Genomic DNA, 19080 nt, shown 5'->3' on the forward strand with positions numbered 1-19080 from the left:
GAGAAAGAAGACAGAGTTGACCCATCGCTGGAAACCTCTATAACCCAAGAGAGCACAATGAACTTCCATTCTGAAACAAATAGAGTCAGCATGAAGAAGACAGTGATGGCAAAAACGCTTCAGTTCTCAAGGGAATTCTTCAGCAGGGACAATCCCTTTTCCTTGTATCCGAGCACTTCCCTTCTTTTATTGAACCCCTTTTGGGGAGTGTGGCTGCAAAGATTGGAAAAACAGCTTCTTCCCCAGGTTGGACTTGCTAATTCCCTGGACAAGATAGAGCCAAATGAATCAGAAGAGAAGTTCTTCCTAACCAGCATGTCTCCCTGCTGCTTGCCTTCTGAGGGAACTTCTGCTGGCCTCTTGATCTGCTATTGTCTGCTCTTGATTCAGCTTGGGCAACCGCACAGCCAGCTGGGACCAGGACCTAGGCCTCTCTTACCAAACAGAGCATAGAAAAGGAACAATCCACTCACCTAGTGAAAAGACAATTTCAGCTTCTTGTTATAAAATGATTGAATGCAATTCACTCAAAATATAGTTCAAAATTAGTTCTTTTTATTCTTGTGTTATTTGGACAGAAAGCAAAGCAAGTGTTTAATCAGTGTTTAACCAAAGTTGATTAATACATACAATTTCTCTAGTTTCCTGTAATATTTCTAACAATAAAATATTTGCCCAACTAGGCTAACAACTGTGTTCCAATAAACAACTGCCCAACTAGGCTACCCAAGTTGCTGTAAATACTCTTGCCCAACTAGGCTACACATTCACACAGAATACTTACATACACTCTCAACACAGTTGATCAGGCTGTGCTAGAGTGGGCTGGGAATCAGACTCAGGGAGTCCCCTGCTCCAACAAGAGTCGTCTCGCACTTCCAGGTGGGTATGGTTTCCATCCTTTCTTTTATACCCAACTTGTTTACTTAGAATTCATCCAGGTCATCTCCATCCAGGTCATCCAGATACGGTACATGCCAGGAACATTTCATATTTGGCACAGTTGGGTAACTTGTTACAATGGTACCTCTCGTCCCATTATCTTATAAATTTATGATATGTCACTTTATTCCTTACGCCCACCAGCATTCCAGCCTTATCAGTGTTGAGAACTCATTCGTACAAGGTATCTAGCGTACATTCCAACATTCCTTCATGCCAGCAACGTGAGTTTCCTAGTAAAGTTCATGAATAGGATAAACATGGCTGTTCTATGGCTATATGATTATATATAGAAGGCTTAAATTCATTATATAATCCCTCTCTTGAGCTGTTGCGAACTGGAGAGAGCAATAGCTCACTACTTAATATTGTTACTTTTCCGCTCGAGTCAATTTAAATAAAGAACAAGCATTTATACAAAGTGGAAAGCATTGAATACAACAACAAGTAATCAGAATAAGAAATAGAACAAAAACAATTACAATGAATAAAGTTCTTAACCATCCAAAAGGTATCCAACTCGTTAGTGTGTCCCAAACAGTTTTAAATAAGTTGTGTATCTTCTCCCACGACTGTCTGGCATCAGCTGTAAGACCAGCAACACGATAGATTTTATGAACGTCCTCCTCAATTAGTCCAGAATTGTGAACATACATACAGCAAGAATGATTCAACACTATGCAGACTCCACCTTGTTCAGCCAACATGCTATCAAGGACAATTCGATTGTCAGTAACAATTCGTGCCAATGAGTCAGTTTCTTCTTGAAGGTCAATCATTGTTTTTCCAGTAGTATTCAAACCTGCCTCTAAAAGCATAGAAAGGTTATGAACAAAATGATCTGTATTAATCTGTTGCAAGGTTTGATAGCCTGGGAAAATTGTACGAGCTAGAAAATCACCAACATCAGCCCAAGATCGTTTATGTCTCAAGGGAGCATATATAAATTTAGAACATAAAATTTTATGCACAGAAACAGGAGTCACAAAGATCTCTCCTTTAGATGGCAGTACCAACAATCCTTCATATTTATAGCATCTTTAGTGAGTAATGTTACTTTATACCAATAATTCTCCTTCCATTCAACATTGGAACCAGAATAAATCAATAGTATACATATTAATAAACAATAATTAATTCCCACTTTGATCGAGGCCATCCTGAAAGATGAATCAGGTTGATTTAGTATCCTGGAATGTAGTAAATAATCCAGACAGAAGCAAAAGTAGCTGGAGTAGTTTGGGTTGGTCTTCTTGATCTGTAAAATACATAAAACAAAAAACAAAACAAAAAAACAGAAAATACTAGAAAGGAAGAGTAAAATACAAATAATAATCATATGGTTTAATGATAACATAGTAATCATCATCATCATCATCATCATCATCATCATCATCATATGTAAACTATAGGTAATGTTTAATACATGAGTTATACTATTATTTGTTACCTATCATGCATAATTCGATACATATAATATATGATTACATATATGGGATCCACATGATAGGCACACAGTGTATCACAATCACAAAATAAGCCACAATAATAACAAGAACAACAGCAACAACAACCGCATAGGCAATCGCAGAAATTGCACATTTCTATCTGATTCTTATTGTCAATAAATCTATATTTTCAGTATCTAAAGGTGTTACTTCAAGTTCACTTGCAATAGTCCTTCCCTATTTTTCTCGTAGGTAATCACCAACACCTTTGTTCTTCTTCTGGGATCTCCCAGGACTCTGTGAGGGGGATTTTTATAATAGATTGTGATTCAAGACCACCACCCATTCAGATTCTTTGAAGAAAAATAACAATACATTTAGGATGCATCCATAATTTTTATTATGAGTTGTAGTAAGAAAGACTTCATCTCTAGGAAAAAGGAAAAAATTACGCATGCACATCATCAGAAACAGGTTTAATTTGACTACGATGCACCCATTTTTGGTTACTTAAAAGATAGCTTACAGGTGGGATACAATTCAATATTACAAAAGGTCCTTTATATCGCAGTGCCAAGGTGTGTTTTTTCTTTCCCAAGCTTTTGTACATTACCTGGGATCCTATGGGTAAACATTCAACAGTGCTCACTAGTCCTTTATATTACTTTTCCATTTCTTATCTAACCATTTCTCAAACTTCTTCCCTATCTTTCAACACTGTAAACCATTGTTATTCTATTTCACTCTGGACCCATATTGATGGAAATCCCAATTCCATCTGTGCTCCAAACAAAATTTCATATGGACTGACACCCAATCCACTAATGGGAGAACTCCTTAAAGCAGCCAAGACTGTTGGTAATTGTTCATCCCAATCTTTTCCATTTGCTTTAACTAATTTCCTCAATAATTCCTTAATTTCCCCATTACAACATTCCATCTGTCCTGAACTCTGAGGCCTCCAACTAATATGTAACTTCCTATGAATCCCCAATGCCTCAGTCATTTTCTCTATTACTTCTGACACAAAGGCTGACCCTCAGTTGCTACTTAAGACCCTTGGGGTACCGAACCTACAAAACATTTCCTGATATAGTTTCTTAGCTGTAATTACTGCTCCATTGTTCCTAGTAGGGAAAGCCTCCGGCCATCCACTAAATCCATCAATTACTACTAATAAGTATTTGTTCCCTCTCTGCGTTACTGGGAGTTTGTCAATATAATCAGTGTATAACACTGCCCATGGTTCAAATTGCCTTTGGGGTAAAACGGGAATTTGTGGTTGTGAATAATCCCATTTTTCAAATAAACAAATTGGACAATTATTAATAATATGAGAAATAAGTGGGCAATGTTGGTTTGCAGGTCCCCATCATTTTCCTCTATGGAGAATTTTTTCTACACCTTCATGTCCTATGGCATGTAAGTCAAAAACAAGATCTTCTATATCAGATTTCATCATACTAACAACAGCAGAGGAGGCAGAATGTACTAAAGCATCTACAGCTCTATTTAAATCAACAACTGCCCACGAAGTCCCTGATTTTTGATGTGCCTTAATCCAATAAACTGTAACCTGTATTTTAAGTATTAAGCTATAGATTCGTTGCCATTCTTCAGATTGTTTCAATGGTCTACCTAGACTATTGGTCCACCTATCTTTGACCCAAAAAGGTAGGAATTCTGTTAAAGCTTAGTAAATATGCCAACTGTCTGTTAAGACATGTAGAGTCTTTAAACCTAAAGCATCCACTTTTTCTAAAAGTATCCGCAGAGCAATGACTTCTGCCTCTTGAGCACTTTTATTTTGCAATTCATGTCAAAAACCCTGACTGGAAGTAGAAACCCCTGCAGCTGCTTGTCCCACCAAGATCCCCCATCAATAGCCCAGAAATCAAAATCAGGCTGAGTAGGAGGAAGGACGCCACATTGAACTAATGGTGTTACTTCTTCCCCTGGGCAAGAACAAAAAGAATCACCTGTTCCCTTTAAACTAATTAAAGGATCCGATGAAGAAAGGGATTCAAAATCATAGCCTTTAAGGTGCAAATACAAAAGCCATTGAGCAAGCTTGGTATTACTAACATGAGGAAAATGCTTGCCCTGTAAAATATACTTCAAAGAACCATGAGTGGATTGGACAACAACATGTTGCCATCCTATAGAGCTCTCAAAATACTGTAATGCCCAAAGTACACAAGCTGCACTAGACCCACTTTCATTATATCTTCTCTCAGGACCTCCACGCTTCCTGGATGCCAAACCAACAGGTACATATTTATTGTTGGCATCTTTTTGAAACAGAGAGGCAGAAAATGCTTCAGGTGACCATGAAGGTCTCAAGAAAAAGGGATGATTAGGGTCTGGAGGATGTAACTTAATAGACCATCGGACCCATAGTTTTAACTTATCCAGGCAATTTGTAAGATCTTCAGACCACTCCCAGGATACATTCTTTTTCAATAAATGATAAAAAGGAGCAGTCAAATCAGCATAATTCGGAATATGATCACAAACAAAACCAAAAGCTCCTAAGAGAGTCCTTAAAGAATTAACATCAGTAGGTGTAGGCATAGAACAAAGGGCATGTGCTCTTTGTTCATCTATTTCACAAAGACCCTGGTCAATTGTCAATCCTAAAAATCGCACTCGAGGTCTTACTAACTGGGCTTTTTCAAGGTTTACTTTAAAACCTGTGTCATAAACCAAGTGCAATACCCGTAAAGTACGTTCCCGTACTTCCTTTTCATCTTCCCCTTGGATTAAAATATCATCAACATAAGAATAAACATAAGCATGATCAGTTTCAGGTAACATTTGCAACATTTCCCTCACATACTTGTGTGCTATTGCAGGTGAATTATGAAAACCTTGGGGAACACGACAAAAGGTGTATTGTTTTTCCCCATAGGTGAAAGCAAAACGTGGCTTGCTTTCTTCAGTCAAAGGTAAAGCAAAGAAACAATTGGCTAAATCAATCACGCTGAAATATTTAGAAGTAGGTAAAATCTGAGTCTTTAAATCTGTAATACTAGCAACAATAGGGGCCATGAGGGGAGTTACTTTATTAATTCTTCTAAAATCAACTACCATCCGGTATGTTTTACCATCTGATTTCAAAACTGGCCATATAGGACTATTAAAAGGGCTTCTTGTTTCTTCTATAATGCCTTCTCTTAAAAGTCCCTCTATAACTGGTTTGAGACCTTGAACGGCAGCAGGGTTTAAAGCAAACTGCCTCTGAGGGGGTACAACAGGACCTGTAATTTCTACCATTGCGGAAACATGCCTTCCCGCCTGATATTTGTTACTTTGATGAATTTCAGGGACCTGATTCTTCCACCATTCCAAGGTGGAATATTCCCCATCCATTTTTCCTTTAACAGAATGGATTTTTCCAGTCAAAGGTACTGATCTAAAAAGATATCCTTTTGGGGTAAACCAAAACCCTTTATTAAAGAAAGACATTCCTAAAATAAGGTTTTCATTGCTCTCTTTATCCCACAATCCTCTAACCAAAATTCTGTCCCCTTGAACAATCAAATGGAAAGATAAAATCGGAATAAGTCTGGGCTTTCCCCAGTAACCTGTTACAGTCATGTGCCCTACCCGCCTGGCCCCTGGTGGCCAGAATTTAACTATACAATCAGTAGCATCAGGATCCAGAAGGGCACGATGTTCCCTAAAAGAATCATCTTGTATAAAATAAAAAGATCTATTATAATCTGGGACCCCTGTAACATTCCTTCATGCCAGCAACGTGAGTTTCCTAGTAAAGTTCATGAATAGGATAAACATGGCTATTCTATGGCTATATGATTATATATAGAAGGCTTAAATTCATTACATTCTCTCCTTCTGAACTGTCCCTTTTCATCCAAGAAATGGTTTGGGTTAAACTGCTCTGGAGTCTCCCAATACAGAGGATCCAAATGTGCGGATATAAGCAGGGCACGGATAGCAGTTCCCTTCCAAGCACAAAGACAGATTGCGTTACTTGTTGCTACTTTACCATCCAGATCCAGAAAACAGGCTTCCGTGAGGAAGGCAGGCAGTTGTAATAGAAGTTGCCTTAAAGAGTAGAAAAGAGATACAGCCTACCTGGGGAATGTTGTGCTCCTTAATTTTTGTACAACGAGTTGTTGCACGTGGAAAGTTCTTGGGGCTCAGTTTCTCATACCGTAGAATCTCATGGATTCCTGCATTGGTAAGGGGCATCCTCACTCGATGTTCCATTTCAGGAGCCTGTTTAGTACTTTTCCTGTAAAAATAAAAAATAAATGAAAATATGCGCTCCCAGAATTCTGACGCTCATTCTCTTCTGCAGGTTACTCATATTCTCAATTTACACACCTGTAAGTACCTTTGTGCAATTGTTGGTGCAGCCCATAGGTGCTCCATCATATATGCAGTTCTCCAGGACATTTCTGTCCCTTAAATGTCTGGCAACTTAGCCATCACAAGAAGGCTATCAAACAAACCTTGGTTTGTAGTTCCTGATCCAACAAGAAAGAGTCCACGCACAATCATGATAAGTTCTCCAATGGTGTAGATATCATCAGGATAATGTTTTTCCTGTATGTGAAGAAAGCAGAAAGGGAGAGGGAAAAATACTCCTTAAGGAAGCAAAAATCAAGACTCCCCAATTTGTTCCTAATAATATTCTAGTTGCTTTATTACTGAAACTGATATGTTGCTTTTTAAATTATTTTACAAGGCTGTTAAGTCACTTCAATCAAAGCCAGCTCTGAGCAGCATGCAGTTCCCCTCTTCATAATGCAGATTAAAACAAACATTTAACATAAACTATGTAAACACTAATAATTCAACAATCTATAGAGAAAGAAATGTATAAAAACAGAAATAAAACAATCAATGGCCCAAAATGAGAACATGATTCCTCATGAAAGGGAACACTCAAAATATTCCAGCCAGCATGGCCCAATGAAACAATCACATTTTTAATGGACATTTTAAGGTAAGGAAGGAGCTGTTTAAATGCCAAGCAGTAACTAGTGCAGCTCTGAAAGTAGAAGCTATACATGCCCATAACTATTCAGGGACTGCATTCTGGACCAGTTGCAGATTCCAAATGATCTTCCATGGCAACTCCATGTAGACAGCATTGCAATAACCCAGTTAAGATGTAAAAAAAAAGCATAAGTGACTATGAGTAAAGCCTCCTGTTCCAGGAAGCATCATAACTAGCTCATGAGATGGAGAAAAGACCTTCCTGCCAACAGCTTCCAACTATTTTTCAAGAGGAACTTTGAATCCAGGAGAGGCCAGAGCTTATGAGACAGTTATGTCTGAGGGAGTACAACTCCACTGAGACCTAAATATTTTGGAATCTCTATGGAATTGGATGGTTATGAACCCAAAGCCATTCCATCTTCCTAGGATTTGGCCTCATCTTGTTTCTCCCCATACATATCCTAATATCCTGTATACTCTTGGACATTACATTGACAGCATCAGTTGGTTAGCCAAGGGTCGAGATGTAAAGTTGGGTATAATTAGTATGCTAATGATACCTGACCCTATCTACCTAATTCAGGCAGGTAAGCAACTAATCAGCAAGGCAGGGGCAGTAGAAGAGTACCACTCCCAAGTTGTCCCTAGAGCCTGACTTCACAAATAAGGGCTCATATCCTGTTATCTGCAGATAAATAGACATCATCAGGGTTTCCCAGATGACAATTTCCATACCAACTCCCCTACCCCGGCCCATGACTGATATGAAATGCACATGGACATATTTTTGAGAGAGGAAAACCCTTCGTTTCCCACCCAGATCTTGGTAATACTAACCAGATCTGCCCTTTTATCTACTATAAGATTGTAAGGTACAATTTATTACAATATATGCCCAAGTAAACCCAAATAAGGATGTCTTCTGTAAACTGTTGGGTGGAAAGCATTATACCTATCATCTATAGTCACCTATAGAGCTACATGAAAAATCTATGTAGAGAATAATAATGTATCTCCAAGATTAATAAGAGGTGGAGAACTTTTTTTTTGGCTACAATCTGAAATACCCCTAGCATTTAGGATGTTGTACAAGGAAGATTTAGGCTGCCCTACCTTCTCTGACTTGGTGAGAAAGCAATCAACAAAGTCACGGGGGTCCTGAGGATCCAGTGTCTGCTGATGGGACTTTACCATCTTCTTGATGAAAGGACATAATTTTTCGGATTCAGCAAAAGCTGTTTTATGTGGTCCTGGGAGGCACTCCATTATATCTGGAAGGGAGTTGTATACCTAAAACAGAAGTAGAATAAATGGCCTTAGATATTAGAGTCTAACTTCTTCTTTTCTTTTTTTTAATCCCCCAAGATGGCTACAGGAACCAATCTTTGTACAATATTGTGACACCTCTAGCTATGGCTGACAGCTACCAAGAACAAGAGATGGAAAGTTTCTCTATCTGGTCATTCATTGCTAAGAGACTATGAATATATATTTGAAATGTCATTTAAAATAAGGACAGTGTAGAACTCAGTTAATAAGGGTAAAAATAAGGCAATGTAGTTGGGGAGCTGAATGTGCAGGTCACTGAACACAGTGTATGAGTATCAATAAACAATGTGCTGAGTAACTATGAATGCTGCAAAAAAGAAATGTTGGACCTCATTATTCTTAAGTAGTAAATCTACAGAAACAAACAAACAAACAAAAGGAAGGATGTATTCAAGACTGTGTTGTCCTTTCTACATTAAGAAAATTTGGCTGAATCTCCACACAAAGAAACACAATTTTCACTACCCTTTGTACCCCGTAAAAGTAGTAGACCAAGATTCTAAGAAAGCAGTTAGATATGAATGCTTGTACAAAATCCATAACTTAACCACAGGTCAAATGGGATTCAAATTTGGTCCCTTGGAGTTGGCAAAAAAATTCTGTTCAGTTGCCACCCAGACTGCCTTGCCTTCCCCTTGCCTATCTTTATTTCCTTAACCCCCAAATCTTTCGCTCCTGGTTTGTTTTTATAATTGTCTTCTCAGAATGGCCCCAACCTACCACCTTTTCAAGGTAAATGAAATAAGGAACAGCTCATATGGAAGAAACACTATCTGCTAAACTGAAAATTATGTTCCTGTTGTGGGAATCATTACTTTGCAAACTTGTGGATTGGACAGGACACAGCCATGCAGAACTGCGGTTGAGCATCATTGCTCTCAATTGTTTGTGGCATCTTTTACGATGTTCCATGTCATCATGTTCAACAAAAATCCAAAACCAATTCTCTGAATTTGCGGAAAGAAATGCAAATACCCCAGGAAAATGAGCAGCTCATTTTGCCTCTTAGTCTCCTCCTTTAAGAACAGCAGGAGGACTTTCTCTGGTGGACCAGATACTACTCTGGTGGCCAGGATAACACTCTTCTTTTGCTCAGGTCAGATGGTCCTGTCCTCTAATAGAGCACCTACAAAAACCACTAATGCACAAAATGTGGTAAGAGCTGAATGATGGTACTTTTCTGGTGTCAGTCATTTTCTGGCAATTATTCCTTCATCACTCAGAGGAATCACTTCTGTTGATTGCTATCTCCCAGCTATCAACCAGGGACCAAGAAGATCATTTTGAGTTTAGATTCAAGTAGATGCCTGATTCTGAGACCTTTTTGTCTGCCTTTCCCCCATGTCCTTCAGAGTCCTGGGGAGTTTCTAGCAAAGGAGCAATGCTGAAGGAGCCACATACCAGCCTTACAAAACTACGAAATACATTTATGAATTTGTCAGTAGTTGTCGGCACCTCTATAAAGTCCTGCTCCTTGTAGTCCAATCGACTCCCACAGACCACAGCAATGATAAGATTAGCAGAGCACTTAGCATGGCATCTCTTGGGTCAAAGGGCTCCCTGCAACACAACAGATGGGGGTCAGAAGTGCCAAGCAAAGTCCATTCGTCTGTCCCAAAATAACAAGCGTGAGGGTGTGTCTCCTTTGTTGCTCCCAATCTGTAGAAACACTCCCTTAGGGATTGTCATCAGCCCATTGGTGTTTTACCAAACACCTGAAACTTTCAACTGAACAATATCTTAGCAGGCTATAAAAGACACTGGCCTCTCCTTTTCACATTCACTCATTAGAATCACTTTTCACTTCAGCACCCATTTTCCCTAAGTCTACTAAGGGTCTCAAGATCCCTCTCTGAGTTTTCTTTTTAAATCATTTTATTGATACAATTGTTTTATTTCTTTTAGCATATTATTTTGAAGTGTACCTTTTTTTTCTCCATTTAAATCTGACTGGGAGAATAAACCTTCTAAGCTTCTTGCAAGCCTTGTGACATTTCCCTGCTTTTTGCCTACTCAGTATAATTCCCAGGGTCATCTGTCTACATTAGAAACTGATTTTCAGCTCCCAGAGACACCTGAAATGGCAGGGCTGAAATTTTCAGAACTGGCCTGTTTGTTTGCTTGTATTTTCCAGGTTGTGAAGAGTTTTAATAGGCTTTCAAACCTCAGACCCTCCTCATCTTCCCAAAAAGTGACCTGAACATTTTGAAAATTCTGCTCACTCTGGGAATGTCATGGCATTATGAAATCATGTGTCCTCCCAGGCACAAAGACGCTCCTCTCCTCAATATATATGCCTACTTTTCTTACCAGCTACTTATCAGCTACTGATATGCCCCTGCAAGTACATACATGGTCCAGAGAGGAAAGAGCAGAATGAGGGGAATTCAATTTCAGAACAGTCTTGTAGTCAGATCTGATGGGACTGAAGATTCCCAGTAAGGGCAGGAAGGGGGAGGGAGTACTTGTAACCAATAGCAGTTCCTTTGCATGGTGGTCTGTTTGCTGAACTAACTAAATAAATAAATCACTGAAATTGTGAACACGCCCTGCTTACGCTACATAGCACTACTATCAATTTTTTTTCAACTTGCTCTATTGCAAATGTAAACAACTTGGGTTTGTATTTAAAAAACGCAAAACAAAACCCTTGCTTAAATTGTTCTGCCCTTGAAAACTGCTTTATTTTCTTCTTTTTCTTCTTGTTTGTAAGACATGGGATGTGAAAGCACCTTGGGTGGCTGCTATCTCCTGCCTCAGGAAAACAGCTTCTGCCCACGCTCTTTCACACATGATCTTCTTTCCCATCCCAAAGTCACACAAGATGGAAAGGGTGAATCGACACAGCCCCCTCGAACGTGCTTCCTTTGTGTTGATTAGACCTGAACCCAAAGAGGTAGAGAAGTCAGTGTCTTGTCTGTTTTCTGCATTCAAGAAGCAGCAACTATATCTATGTAAGATACATCCAGAGAATTTCCTCCTTAAATGATACTCTCAATTATGGTTGCCAAAAGTTCCTCAGCATTCACAATATAATTACAATACAATACAGTCAGCAAAGCTAAAGACAGTATCTCTAATCTGACATGACATCAGGATTTTGCATTTTGTATATTTATTTAACGGAGCCAGTTTGGTGTGATGGTTAAGGCATCAGGATAGAAACTGGGAAACCGTGAGTTCTAGTCCCACCTGAGTCATGAAGACCAGCTGTGTGACCTTGGGCCAGTCCCTCTCTCTCAGCCCTAAGAAGGAGGCAGAGGCAAACCACTTTTCAAATCTTGCCAAGAAAATTGCAGGGACTTGCCCAGGCAGCTGCTGAGAGTCAAGGCTGACTCAAATACAATAAATAAATAAATAAATAAATAAATAAATAAATAAATAAATAAATAAAATATTTGATTCTCACTTGACCTAGCTGGCATGACATGTTGGAAGTATGTTAGATTTCTCCATTTGGCAGAACAAGGGGATTGAAGAGACAGAGATCCAGTTTTCAATGGGCACAGATGTATCGGATCAAGCACAGCACTTCTGAATTTGGAGGGCAGTTCCTGCAGTGGAACTGGAATTGCTGTTCAAAATTAGAGATTTATTTTCAAGAGAAATTAGAGTTTAGATTTCAAGAGAGGCTCCCCCTTGAAATGCTTCCAGTAGGCAGGGGATTCAGGGAGAGAAAGTTATTCTTCCTCTCAATACAGGTTGTGATCATAAGACTGTCCCTGTGCTTGCAAAATTCTGTATATAACAAAACCTAAACATAAGTGATATTCACATAATTAAGTTTGCATCTGGGATATAATTTCAAGCAGACTTTCGGCTTATCAAATCTACCATATGTTGTTTTTCTCTAGAAACAGAACACCCACAAAAAAGTACCAAGTTCAAGGGGTGTAGCCATAGTTTTAGACAACATGTTTTGCTTTAGTGCTAGAATTAAACTGAGTTTACAGATTTTGTTTCCTAATCTCTCAGCCTTTCTTCATTAAATAAGCTAAATTCAGATGGGTAAATGTTGCATTGTTGTGGCCATAATGAAACAACACTAGTCCTGAAGAAATGTTTATCACTGTGTTTTAAATCAACTAGCAATCCATTAACATTAGATTTCAGCTGATTTTCACCATCTCTCCACCTCATCTTAGCACTAAAAAGAGAATAAAAATAAGCGAAGGGACGAGAATCCACATTGGCGATTACTTAATCGATCGTTGAAGGGAATTCCATAACACCCAGCAAAGTCTTCAGCATGATCCACCAAGGCATTTTTTATCACATCATATCCACAGAGAATGACCATAGGCGTTGGCCCCACCCAGAGAGTAAAAACAGGTCCATACCTTTTCACCAGCTGCAGACAGAGTAAATGCATTCTTGCTTGAATTATTTCAAACATCTTTTGAAATAATTATACATATGGACAGTTGCGATATTTCTTAGTTTAGTATGGCTCCCAATAAAACCATATTGAAGTGTTATCCTACGCAGAGCCTGTCACATACGCATATCAATGAGGCACAAATTAGCTTGTCTTATTCCTCTATCCATCCTTTTATCCCAAGCATCTCTAGTTTAGCTCATGCCACCTGGGGAACACGCTACACGAACTAGTCTTACCTTAGGGTAACATTTATACAAAGGCACAACGTCTTTCTGGAAGAGGTTCCCCAGGAAAGGCGGGGGAGCTGGACCTGCTGGCAGGTGCCTTTTCTTCTTGTACATTTGGAAGGATGAGAAGAAGAGGAGGAAGAATATACACAGAAGAAACAGAACTATTGCCAAAACCAGCCCCATTTCTTTTGAATTCTATTCAGAAATCCAAATAAATCCTTAAGAGAAATAGAAAGAAAATTGGTTAGTGGAATCCCAACCAAATTGACCTCTAGCCTTCTCCAAATTTTCCCCTATCAATTTCTTTTCAAGTGACCTTTCTCTTAAAATGGGGGAGCAGGTTACTTATCAACATAGATATAGGATGACCTTGGCGGTAAACATATTAACTATTTCTTGTCCATTTCAAAAAGATAAGCCACACAAAAGTAGGTAAGACCTACTTTTTTATATGGTATTAGTTCAGATTTTCTCTAATACAATTATATACATATACATTAAATTGCACCATATCTGTTAAACAAATACTTACCCTAAATCAGCAGTCCCCACTTTATCACTTAATGGGCACTCTGATGCAGGTGATGAAGACTGATCCCTTTGTGAAAGTTATCTCAGGGAAAGTATCTCAGAACTTCCTTCATTGTCAAGTACAAAATAGCAGATCAGCAAAGGCTGTATTTAGCTGAATAAAATCTGAGCCATCATAGCAAATGCATCATTCTTATTAAAGATGCTGTTGTGAGAATTTAGAATAACCCGGTGAACCACATTTTTGGTATTAATACATGGTATAGCAATTATTCCTGTGGAAATGTTATAATATTCAAATAATAAAGGCAGTAATATTTGGTGTTATCAAAATGCTGTCTTCTTTATAAGTAGTTACCATTTTATAATGTCTTCAATCATGCTTTAAAACAAAGTTTTGCTTCTGGTCAGCTTTACTCCAAAACAAAAACAAAAAACAACAAAAAAAGATTTGCTTCCTAATATATCTTCCTAATACATATCAATACACCCCTTCACGCACACACCAACACCGAAGTTGCTGTTCCTATCCTCAAAAAAGAGCAACAGAAGAACCAAGCTTGACCTCAATACCTGCATCATGGGATCGGGAACCCATCTGCGGTGAAAACTGATGGCTGGCATACTCACTGTGACCAAGGTGGAGCTAATGAATTTTAGTCCTGGTGGGGCCACACAAATTCACTTATTGTGCAAGGGGGACACCGTACCACAAAGCCTGAGAAGCCTGAGATATGGGCAAAGCTGGAGGACTGTTAGGCAAAGCGATGCACTCTTTGAGGCGGACGTGAGTAGCAGGCCAGTGGGCCACACCCAGAAAGCTGCCAGAGCAAAAACACAAGTGGTGTCAAAGTGGCGAATGCTTCAAAACATTATGAAAGGTTTTATTTTTCAGCTGCAATGGGACATTTTCCATAGTCCTTTGGCACAGCTTTTCTTCAGGGTCTTTGCTGGACCGGTTGGAGGCTGTTGGCTGTCATTCCCCCGCCCCTGGTAACTCTGCCTTAAAAGAGGTATAGTGGCAATATAGTAACATTTCGTTATGATGAATGCTACATTTTTTATTATTTCCAAATCAACAAAAAGTTGTAAAAATATGTGCTTCAGTGCTCAGGACTTATCAGTCCATCAGCAGGGTAACTTTCAAAAACTGGAGAGCAAATTCGGTGTGGGGGTAGAAGCTGGCAAAGAGCAACTGTTTAAAAACAGGCCAAATGAGGCTGGCGTCTGTGGAGAAAAAAACCCCAGAAGGGTTCCCCAGTGCTTCCCTATGAAGGGGCAGTGGGGCAGCAGCTCTGAAGGTGTCCAGATCCTCCTCTCCTCCCCCCATCCCAACCCCCCCTCCCCACAAACAGAGATGACTGGCTACCCTGCTTATTCGCTCCCTTGTAGTCCCACTCTAAATGTGATGGGACTAAAAGCTCTTTTGCCACCTAATAAGAGCGCGATTACCCCCAGATGCACACCTCTCTGCTTCCCATCATGAGGCGTTGCCCTCCTGCAAGCGGGAGAAGAGGTACAGACGTGCCGTGCTTGGATCGCCTGGGGTCAGGGTGCCGCTCAGCACCAGCACACGGAGGGAGGCCCCTTAGGAACCAGCCCAAAGAGAGTGGAGGACATTTCGCAAACAGCTTCAGGAACTGAACAGAACTGCCCATATTACACAAAGGCAAGGGTGGATCTCTTGCAGCAAGGATCTCTCAGGACAAGGGGACTGGCCAGAATATTGGTTGTGACTTCTTTTGTGTTCTCCGAGTAGCTTCTAACTGCATCAGCTCTCTGTCCACTCGTTCACATGTCACAGCACGAGGGGAGGGGAGGGCTGCCTGGGGAGGTTGAGGAGCAGCAAGAAGAGTAGACGCAGAATACTGCTTTAATTCCAGCAGTCTGGCATCAACTACTATACAAAGCTGATACAGATCATCCAGAGTATTTGGACTGCCTTGTTTTATCAGCTCAGACCGGAGCTCAGGGTCCAGGCCCTCTCTAAACTGGTCCATAAGAGCCATCTCATTCCACTCGACATCCCCTGCCGAGAACTTGAAATCTGCAATGAACAACCTTACCGGTCTGCCGCCTTGCTTGAGCTTGCGAATGTCCCAACAGGCAGTTAATCTCCTCACTGGATCTCCGAAATGCCCCCTGAAGGCAGCGACAAAATTCTGGTAGTTGTTGAGCACTGGATCACCTGCCTCCATGAGGGGGGTTGCCCACTTGGCTGCAGCACCCTTCAATAAACTCATCACAAAAGCCACTCTTGTTCAGTCTGTAGGAAACTGTCCCGGTCTGCCATCCATGAACATTGCATTGTGCCAGGAAGGTTCTCATCTGCTCCACCTCACCTCCATACTTCTCAGGCATGCTACTAGGCGAATGTAGCAACACCGGTGGCAGAGGAGGTGGCTGCTGGCCCACTTGTCCGAGCTGTTGTACTAACTGTCCCATAGCTGCCTGCAGATTATTAATTTGTGCATCCACTTGCTGTTGGTGTTGTAGTAGGGCTGCTGCCAGCAACTGTGGTGTCAAATTTGCCCCCTGGGGATCCGTTGCCATGATTCCAATTTCCCCCTTCTTGATGGTAGTATGAGTCTGACGAGATTGATGTCAGGTTCAGCCCAAAAAACTCTATGAGACAGTACAGGTTCAGTTCTACTGCATTTATTAGCTTCCACCTACAAGACAGAATCTCGCCAGACTGAATCTAAACTTCCCAAGCCACCAAGCAAACACTGTGAATTCCTTAGGGTGGTGCCAGTCTCATTCTCTTCACCTTCCCACACTCCTTCTGGGGGCTAAGGCAATGCTTATCTCCCCGAGCACGGTCTTCACCAAACCATTCCATCACAGTACCACTCATTCAGCACCATCATAAGTTTGAACAGTTGCTGAATGAGTGGTCATTAAATGAGGACCACCTGCTACAACCACAATAGGGATTAGAAAATGTGTTGTTAAATGATGCAGTCATTAAATGAGGCATCACATGACCACACCTGATGTTATGACCTTTTTTGCCACGGTTGTTAAGCAAATCATCACATGACCATGACATCATCATCATCATCATCATCATCATCATCATCATCATCTTAAAAAATCTTGTTTTCTATAATGTTGCAATGTATGAATTTGAATTCATAATTATATTAATTACAAATTATATTTAAAAAGCCATTATAATAAAAAAAAAGCTGGAAAAAACTTTTAACCTGAGCAGGCACCTGAAGTTGGGGATGGAGATGATGTTCTCCTTTCTTAATTAATTAAGAACTCTTAATTAATATTCTTAATCTGGGAAAGAAAAACTATGGCCTTGTTTCAGTGGGGACAGTAGGCACTATATCCCAGGGCTAACTGCCTGCTGGGAAGCAAAGGCTGAAAAAAATGTTGTCCCCTCTTGCCCAAGAGACAAAAGTAGGATACCTGTTGACTCTGGTGGAAAATATTGATTGTACTGGGGGTTCCCCCTCTTAAAACTACCCTTTTGGGCATCAGTCCAGCACTACAATTTTTTGTAACCCCAATTTTTGGATAAACATTTTCTTACTTCAGTAACAATAGCTGGAAAGCTATCTGCTAGTATAGAGGGCATTTTATAAAGGGAATGCATTTTATAGAAAAAAAAACAGTGGGCAAAGCGTAATGGTTAGCATGTCAAGACTTATTAATGCATGAAGATGGACAGCTTAAGATGAAGTCAAAGGAACAATCAACTGCAGAGGGATTTAGTTTTCAATGGTTCTCATATGCAAGAAAAGAAAAGAAAAGAAAAGAAAAGAAAAGAAAAGAAAAGAAAAGAAAAGAAAAGAAAAGATTTAATATAGACTAGACAACCCATGACCTACTGGGTCACTGTTTTAGAGATATTTCCTTACCTAAACTAAAGACAGAATGACCAAGGGCAAAAAAGCAGTGGGAGTGTGATCAACTTGGGACTTGCTGCCAGCTTTCCCACAGACTTTGCTTTTGAGAAGATGACAGGAAGTGTCAGAAAACTCCCTCCCTCCCTTCCTTTTTTCCCTTTTTTCCCTTTTTTCCCTTTTTTCCCTTTTTTCCCTTCCTTCCTTCCTTCCTTCCTTCCTTCCTTCCTTCCTTCCTTCCTTCCTTCCTTCCTTCCTTCCTTCCTTCCTTCCTTCCTTCCTTCCTTCCTTCCTTCCTTCCTTGCTATAATACAGGTTTGCTCCATTTGCCTCATGACTTTCAGGAGAGCCCCCATGAAGCCTTCTCCTCATCCTCAACTGATCCACAGAACTGCCTGTCACTTTGCTGAGGGGAGTGGAACCAAGGAAGCAGCAGACCGTGAGGAAACCTGCACCCCCACTCCCCATTCCAGAATGTCCCAAGAGCCCCCACCTTCAAGAGAGGAAGAGGGCTCACCTATTGACCACCCATGCCCCCCAGCAAGCCTCACCTCACCAGCAGGCATCCAAGTTACTCCCTCGTCTTTCCCTCAATGCCTACCACCATTAAAAGATTTCAAATTCTGGCCATGGTTCCAAAGCAGTCAATCAACACTCACCCATTCAGCCTTGCCACCAGCAATTGGGCACAGGGGACAAGGGATATTCCTATGAAGATCATGTGACCTGGGCTGACCATGGTGGCACAGCAGCACAGCAGTGTGAAGCAGCCACAAATTTTCCAAATTTCAATCGCATGGGAGTTATGGGTCCCAGACTTTGGAGGCATTATGTAAGTTAGCCCATTGGAGTTACCTTGGTTCAAAAATTGTTGCCCTATGATGCATTGTTTTGCCCAGTTGAAGGTTATAGACACAAAAGCTTTAGTAGTACATAGATAAAAAGGTAATGGGGATTGAGCAACAAACAACATGAGACGGAATTTGAAAATGAATTGTGTACAAATGATGAGCACATCATTGCAAAATTGTAAATTGTGGATGAGGACAGATTTACTGCACACTGACCTGGCCCTCAGCAGCAATAGCCAGAGTCCAGGGCCACCAAGGAGCTGTCAGCCCTTTAAGGCAGACCAGACTACCTTTATCAGACCATTGTCTAGGCTGTGGCTCTTCCTTCTGTCTCTCAAAGTTTTTCTCACTGTGATTACACTTTCTCAAATTACATTTCTGCCCTGGACTCAGAATTCATTTATCTGACTGCTGCCTTGGTTGCAGTTCTTCCTCCTGTTTCTCGAGTTTATTCCTACTGCTCAGAACAGGATCATATAACCTGGCCGTGAAGAAAGATCCTGGGGCTGGACAATGGGATCACTCTCAATCAGT

General features: G+C 40.4%; 1 protein-coding gene across 1 annotated transcript; it reads right to left on the reverse strand.

Annotated features, from left to right (window-relative positions):
• LOC112542386 (cytochrome P450 2C55-like) lies at positions 1 to 17953 on the reverse strand. Its single transcript, XM_088133469.1, has 8 exons — positions 13311 to 17953; positions 11426 to 11575; positions 10149 to 10253; positions 8478 to 8654; positions 6872 to 6965; positions 6492 to 6651; positions 785 to 2200; positions 1 to 473 (listed from the first exon to the last, which is right to left on the reverse strand). Exons 4-6 carry the CDS (start codon positions 8628 to 8630, stop codon positions 6611 to 6613), a joined length of 288 nt encoding a protein of 95 aa, XP_087989595.1. The 5' UTR covers positions 8631 to 8654; positions 10149 to 10253; positions 11426 to 11575; positions 13311 to 17953; the 3' UTR covers positions 1 to 473; positions 785 to 2200; positions 6492 to 6610.
• Positions 17954 to 19080: the final 1127 nt, after the last annotated feature.

The sequence above is a fragment of the Python bivittatus genome, unplaced genomic scaffold (assembly GCF_059951505.1).
Source record: "Python bivittatus isolate LINGU-HERP-01145 unplaced genomic scaffold, Pbiv_v1 ctg000080_np1212, whole genome shotgun sequence".
In the NCBI taxonomy this organism is placed as follows: Eukaryota; Metazoa; Chordata; class Lepidosauria; order Squamata; family Pythonidae; genus Python; species Python bivittatus.